Here is a 7,942-nt window from a genome sequence, read left to right as displayed (position 1 = left end):
AATGGCCCTCGAGCGTCTGTTGTAAGGCTCCTGTCGTAGCGTCCCAGAGCCGCACTGTCTTATCGTCTGACCCCGAGACGACCTGCTTGCCGTCGGGGGAGAAGGCTACTGACATGACCCCGCTAGAATGGCCCTCGAGTGTTTGAAGCGTCGCACTCCAATGTGCTTCTACCCTAGGCTTTCTCAGGATCCAATGCGGAACATACGTCTCGAACGTTTCTCGAATAATACTCTTCTCTGGAGCAAAGACAAGAGCCGAACAATATACTTGAAGAGGCGCCTGTTCAATAACTGAGCGGGTGGATAAGGCAAACCGCGTTGCATCTTGTATAAACGCATGCAAATCAGGACTTTTTATCAAACTGTCTACTTTAGAATAGTCCAAAAACGATGAGACTACACAAAAGACGTACCTGAAGATTCTCGAGCTTCCGAATCATAACTACGCCTTCTAACACGCTTTTCAACAGGCTTAGCGCCTCAAGCCAATACAAGAAGTACTGGTGGAGGAACTTGTAGACCGAGCTACTGGCCTCGAGGTTCTTGACTGAATTTTTTGTAATTCGACTTCCGAGTAAATGATTGACCCAGTAAAGACAAGAGTACCTTATGGCGGCGAGAGGATTAGGATCAGGCGATTCTACTTGGTCGATAAAGATCCCGGGAGCACTTAGATTATAGATATCACGCCGTAGTGTTGTAGACATGACTTGTAGTGATCGAGAGAAGATAGTGTTATGCACGTCTTGTGCTCTAAGGAGAAGTGGTTCTTGAGGTGCCTTTCCAATCAAAAAGTCCTTTGCTGACTAGTGTACGAAAAAAATCGTGCGCTCTCGGATTGCTAGAAAAGATCTGCAGTAACTAATAATCTCTGCTAGAGCTTCATATTGGCCATTAACTCCATTAGGCATCTTCACCAAAGTCACTAGCTCGTCAATTGTGATGGGCCGATACACAGTCGATACGACAGCCAAAACATTCATACACAGCTCAGAATCCTCTGACGCCTTGATTTAATCCAGCATCCGCTAGTAGAGTGCATCGAGTCCAGGCGGCAAGGCTTTCAACTTCTGGATGGCTTTCCACCCTGAAAGATTCGACAGCTCCTGGCAGACTAACGCCACCCAGAGAAAAGTACTATGTGCGTTCAGCGAAAGATGTTGCTAGATAACATCTCGTGTCTCGCTCGTATATTTGTTCTTCTCTCTTAGATCGTGAACTTTAGTTTGAATGAAAGTCGCAACTACAGTAGAGACGGAATCCGCATTTAGCTCGAGACACAGCCTTTGCTTCTGCATTGCGGTGTCGAGCGTCTTCTCAATTTCTGGCCAGTTGCGGCTAGAGACTACCCATTTGACACAAGAGGACACGGACGAAGTCTGCGCGATAAAGCACAATAAATTTGGCAAGTCTACTACGCATTTATCGAGGGCATCGACAATCAAATAAGTCGCAACCAGATTCGGATCGTGTAGAATGCTAGAGAAAACCTTGGTCAAAGCAACCTAGGCATTCGCATCTTCAAAGAGCGCCTTGCCAGCTTCATCGTAACTCGCTTGCACATGCGAGACGAGAGATGGCTGCTGGTCGACTAGTAGATAAATCAGACCTCGTAGCACAGCTGTGGCACGGTTGATCCGGGAATCTGTGGCCTGGCAGAAGAAGTACGACAGAAGTGCAGACTTAGCCAACGAATTCTGTAGTTCATCGGCAATACCGCAAAGCAACATTGTCTTACCCTTCCCAGGGTCGCCCTTGATCCACAGTAACCGATGGTGTTGATTGGTACGCCATTGTTGAAAGTCGGAGGTTTCTATCACCCATCGGTAAGCCTCCTGTAGTAACCCTCCTTTGGTGGCCTCAATACGTTGCTTATCTAGACGAGGATCGGTAGGCCGTAAGTCTTGCATACATTTCTGTATTTCGCGAAATCTATTCCACAGCCAATCGAATGCTTTCGCGACTCCTTCACCATAGGTGGGGACTATAGAGACACCGAAGATGCCCAGCAATGAGTACGCTTTATCCTCCTCTTTACCCGTTTCTCGATGCTTAATCCACTACATTCGCTCATTGATGTGAAACTAAGATAACGATTTTGCTTGGAGCGCAGAGGGGGAAATGTTTGTTGCTTTGTAGATTTGCTTCTGGAGAGAGCTCTTATCACCAAGTCGCTTGCCCTCGAAGGAGAAAAATTCCACCGAAGCTAGGGCAAGGAGCTCTTAGAGTGTCCAGCCTCGAGTAAACCATCTACTCTCCCGAAAGCTCAAGTCCCAATTATGCTCTGACGACTGATCACTCGCCTTTCGCTTCCTTGTCGAAACATCCGACAAATAGACATAATATCGACTTGCATTGCGATACCAACGGAATATAGAGTTGATGGAGTGCCTGAGCTCAGCCTTGTTTTGCTTATTGATACAGCAGGTATCAACCCAAAAGTATGGTAGACCATCTTGTCTAGCCTGTTCTCCACAGAAATTAATCTTCTTGAAACCATCCTTGTTCTGGCCAGTCCCGCTTATCACTTCCGCATATGTGACTTCCTTGCTATTATCCTGTTCCCATGTGTGCGAGAGTATAGCATACTCAGGTATATCGCTCTCATTGAACTCGATCAGGCTGAAATCGCCATCGTTGTTGTACTGTAGCAGACGCATGATTCGACTAGGTTCGAGAATCGTACAAAGGAGGGTTCTCGGTAGTAGTTGAGCTGTCGAGTTGGCATAGATTGGAAGGGTGAAGAGTTCATGTCTGGCTGAGGCTGGCGCACTCAGCTGGGCGGCAGCCTCGCGGCAACAGCATTGTTGTACATAACTGGAAGCGTGCAAGACCGGCCCAGCTGCTCAGGTTCACCGTAGGAATGATGGAAATCATGAGTATAATAGATTCTTATTGGTAAGACGAAAGCTAAAGAACTCTAGGAATTGAGTAATCAAAAAAGCGATTCAGGACACAGTCTACCTTCAATTATCCATCTCTGGTCGAATTCTAGCCTTAAGTCTCAGGCTGGAATTTATTAAGCAGGCCACGGCGAAACTACGGTAAAATTTCTAAAGCTTTGCGGGAGGGTCCGCCTAGCCGAGAATCGTTAGATTTGTCGATCAGAAGTACTAAATCGCGGAGCGCGCCACGGCAGCAAAAATGCTTATCAGGGTCTCGGACGAAAAAATAAGGATCTGAAGCTCAGATAATAACTTTTAAGAAGTGCAGGCGATAACATGAGTTCGCTGGTATAGCTGTATAAGAAGAGTCGTACCAAAACCTAAATAAAGGCTTCCTATAAATCAGGCGAAATGGCAACAATGTGATATAAAATTGTCTTCCAAAGGTGTCAAAAAGCTAATAAATAGCTGTGTAATGCTACAATTTTGTTTGTTTATATAGACTCATAAGCTATTGTGGAGTTTGAGATACTCGAAGTCGAAGTACCTCTCGTTTTTCTCGGCACGCAGGGAGGGACGTCATATGGGCCATGTTCATGGTTGACACGTCCCGCCATCAAAAAAACATTGATTCTGCCCAGATCTTCAAGAATGAGTAGGTCCTCCATAGCCGATGACATATCCCATCTCGTGGTGGATACCTCTATGGTGGTTCCCTAGGGACGCTGGACAGGGCTCGAGTTCCTGCCAGCGTATATCCTCACCTAGAGACTGGCAGAACATATCAAAGATACAGTTGAAAAGATTGCCTTGTGCTAGGCACACTGTAGCATTGCCTTGTACCGAAGACAGTCAAATGTCCGAGTTTCAAGATTTCCCAGTTCCAGGGATTCTAGAAAGAGAATGAGATGACCTCAGCTTAAAGGTAAGTTTTTCTTGCACAAATATATGCAGTGTTCCCCTTGCCTGAACTCATACGTCGTGAATCATGATAGTCCCTTCTGAAATTCTTATTGCTATTTCTAGCTACTTGCATGTTAAAGACTTGAAGCGTTTCCGTCTCATTAATCGCTCTTGCGCTACTGCTGGGCTCTGCCACATTCCCCAGAATGGAATCTCAGTTGTCGACAATTTTGAGTGCCTGGAGAGCCTTATATCTCTTCTGGCTTGCACGACTATCGCCAATAATACGAAGAAGTTGACCTTTCTCTGTGGCGACTGGCGCGCTTGTTGGGGACAACGAGGGGGGGCGCAACAACTTGACCAAGGACACTTGAGCTTAACCGAACCCCAGCCTTCAAGGCGATACTACGACGATGTAGCAGTGTTTTTCGAAGTATTATCTTTGCTACCCAATCTTCAACATATCCGAATCGATACCCAGACTTGGAATCTCAAATATCAAGCCAAGACTACCGAAACGCTGACTTGTGGAGTCGAAAAGTTTTTGTTGGCTTTCAACAATCAGTTTCCTAAAGTCACAATTATGACAATTATTGGTCCCTTTGATCCCGCAATGCTTGATATTCCACTGTTCTATTACCAGTTTCAAAGCATACAGGTTCTTCAAATAGACTCATATGGGGTTTTGCCTGAACATACAACACGAGACTTTCTAGCTGCTTTCCCGAGTCTTCAGAGTCTGTCACTCAAGTGTCAAAGTAGATTTGGGTCAGGAAATTTCTGTCAGACGGATTGCTGGAAAGACTACCTGGCGACGTCTGAGTGTTCTGTGCTCTGTTGTCCAGACTTTCAATGAGTTGTACAAAGCTGCAAGCGTTTTTTTTGTATTTGTAAGGCTAGCTATATAAATCAATTATTTTATGTGTGATAGCCATTATAATCATTCATTTGTGCAACTTCTTCTTCAGCTCATAAGACAAGATGAGCGCTAGTAATTCAAGTAATTACGCTAAGTGATGGAGTTCAATATCTTGATTGCCTTTGTGTCCACCCCACTTCTCTCAAAGATCCCGTGCTATCATTGCCACCAACACTAAAGGCTAGGCAAGGTTCAGTAGTATAGCCACTACTGTGCTTTGAACGCCCACCTTACTTCTGCCATGCGGACCCACCCAACGATCATACAGAAAAGTTGTGAACCAGATAGCCGTCATTGCGTATGCAGAGCATGCCCAGATCAAGGCAAAAATCCTCCCGTTGCGAATATTCGATTAAGAAATTATATCGTTAGAAGTATCGACTTTGGGATTCGAGTAATTGCGGGAAAGATTTTGTCCCATGTTGAGTTGGGAAGTATTTGGTTCTGAATTGAGGAATCGATATTTGCCAGCACCCGTACACGCTTTTACCAAATCTTTCCGTGCGACTTAAGGTTCATGTATGCAAGTAAATTCAGTAGAAATAAGGCGGAGGGGAAGCTAAGTGAAGATTGTGAAGAATTCGTGGAAACGTGAATTGAGGACGGCCAGGGTTGACGTTGTGGCGTGCTGCCGCCAGGGATATCATGCCGCGCGAGACAGGGTGCCCCATGTCATTGCATGTCCTCAGAAACAGGAATCTGAGGAAAGATTAAGATTGTAGAATACTTGAAATCTCCAAACTTTAAATCAATATTTACATGTAAGTTTGATTAAGATCCTACAAAAACTTTAGGAATTGGAAAACAAATAATTTGTGAAAGTGTGGACTGAAAGTGTCAGGGGCTGATACTGGTGGTGTGCGAGGTAACAGGGCACCCATGTCCTACATGCATGTCACGGAAACAGGAATCCGGGGAAAACGAACGTGAATTTACAAAGCTGAGGGCAGCTTTTCATGCCGTTTGATGTGGTTATAGGTCTGATCACTTCTTTTGCCATGGGAATCTCTCATCTGCATCCAACTACTTGCGTCTTTGAGCCCAACATGTATGTTGCTCGATTATTCCAAAAGATTTCTGGGACGCGACACTTACTGAACGCTTCTTCAAATGAGGAATTCTCCATGCTGCCTCGAATGTCTAAGTGCACATGTGGGAAGTGCATCAATGGCTGTCTTTCACCAAGAATAGGATGGCTTCTATCTCGTAAGTATTGAACAACAGTTGAAGATCAGCTTTGACTTTCTAGATTTAGCATCAATCTATAAAGCACAATTTCCACGCACACGTGAATTGTTTAAAGACCTTCACCTGGATGAGAACAATCATTTGGGAGAGTTGCTCGATATCGACCTTTTTGACGACCTGGGTCACATTCCAGTGGAGTTGAAAAGAGAGATGAGACGAAACATTCGAGCAATGAACGGTTATTCTCAAGTCTTCTTGGGTATAGTGCGATGCATTGAAGATTCTTGATTCGTATTGTGGGAGGAATGAGGATGCCAAGGTTTTTCTCCAAGCTGGGGGAAGTCCCAGACATGCATTGCACTATATTTTTGAAAGACTAAGAAAAATCCTCAATGGAGCCGTGGGCTTAGAGAAAAGACTCGGGTCACTCTCTTGGTGTGTTAACGATGTTGAGATAGATGTACTCCAGGGGTTGGTAATGCAACTGGCTAATGTAGGTAGTTAAGGCGTCTTTTTCACCATAAAGATACTAGTAATTACTTGGCCTAAGACGAAATTCAATTTTCAATTCATTTTGAGATCATAGCATCTTCCCAAGACCAAAATGAGGCTTGATTTTCCTGAAGAGCTGTCATCTGGACCAAATTGAGCTTGCACGTTTCGTTTGTTTTATATTGATAACGTCCGTCCCTGCGTAGCGAGACACCCTGTGTGGCGAGACACTTTTCCGTACGGACCCTCGGAATCGCTCCACGTTAACTGCGTGAATTTATTGTAAGCGCGCTTTAATTCTGTAAATATTGTTTTTTAAACTTATTAACCTCTAGTAATTAAATATCTAGTGTTAAGCATGCTATTAATTATTTTATAAACGTGGTTTATAGCTTCTCCACAGATACCCCCCTGTTTATTCGCGACATCGCACGTCTATAGAGAGCTCGGAGGGCCACAACGGAAATCAAGATGTCGAAAATGATACTTTGGTAGCACTAGGCTTGAAAGGCCAATTTAAGGTGAGGAGTGTGCTTTCCGGGAGTTTCGCCGGTCAAAACAGAAAATTGTAAATGCGTTCCATCGCATCAGGATGCGCTAGCCTATCTTAGCATGCAGGCAGGCTGCAGTAGCGTGCTCAGATGTCTGTGTATAGTACTGTAACGACTTCGACGCTATGCCTACAGTAGGTTGACGGCTGAGAATAGATGTGGCGTATGCCGGCGGCTTTCGAGAAGCATCCACGATCATGTCTCAATCTGCCCGCCTGTTATACGCTTTGAGATCTATTTCTGCCACTCTTTCTAGGCACCCTTACGTGCCAGAAGTAAAACTACACACAGCGAGGACCTCGCTTTTGGAATCCACCCAGTGGCATTATATGGCGACAGCCACTCTCTCGCAGGATTCCCGAAGCTTCGACGTGGCAATAGATGCCCTATATATTTGTATGCATCCCAGTCCCCCTCTACGAAATAGAGATAAAAAGAGTGTGAATTCTCGTTTATTATCGCTACAAATTTTTCTATCTATGTTAAAGGTTAATACTGCAAGTCCATACTTTTCCAGACCCAACGCCTATACCAATCATGCTCCCGCACACAGATGAGCATGACGGTCGATACTCTGATGGTACCCACAGCATGTCGTCGCCGGCATGCTTGATCCATATGCTGTCTAAGCTAAGGCTTGTGCCTACACACAGGGGCGACTCAGGTTCTACAATATCTCTTATGCTAGAAACTTCTGAGCTCTGAATAACGATAGTACCTGATTCAGTGTAGAGAGCAGAGCCAGTAGAGTTAAAGGATAGGTCAAAAAGAGCTTTGCCGATGTTGTGCGTCTCCAGGCACGCGCCGCTGCTCGTATCCCAGATTTTGACGGTCTTGTCCCCCGATGCTGATGCCAGCTGGGCCGAGTCGTGTGAGAAGGCCACAGAGTGGACTGCGTCGCTATGGCCCTCGAGCGTCTGCAGGCACGCGCCGCTGCTCGCATCCCAGATCTTGACGGTCTTGTCGTACGATGCTAATGCTAGCTGGGCCGAGTCGTGTGAGAA

General features: G+C 45.4%; 1 protein-coding gene across 1 annotated transcript; it reads right to left on the bottom strand.

Moving 5' to 3' along the window:
* Positions 1–1,505: 1,505 nt before the first annotated feature.
* Positions 1,506–2,660, bottom strand: LY89DRAFT_670724 (NACHT-domain-containing protein; the record flags this gene model as incomplete). Its single annotated transcript, XM_018213183.1, has 2 exons — positions 1,506–2,044; positions 2,255–2,660. The coding sequence occupies 2 exons, from the start codon at positions 2,658–2,660 to the stop codon at positions 1,506–1,508; spliced, it is 945 nt and encodes a 314-aa protein (XP_018069578.1).
* Positions 2,661–7,942: the final 5,282 nt, after the last annotated feature.

This window comes from Mollisia scopiformis, assembly GCF_001500285.1.
Source record: "Mollisia scopiformis unplaced genomic scaffold LY89scaffold_15, whole genome shotgun sequence".
NCBI classification, from domain to species: Eukaryota; Fungi; Ascomycota; class Leotiomycetes; order Helotiales; family Mollisiaceae; genus Mollisia; species Mollisia scopiformis.
This window is presented reverse-complemented; position numbering and strand designations above follow the sequence as displayed.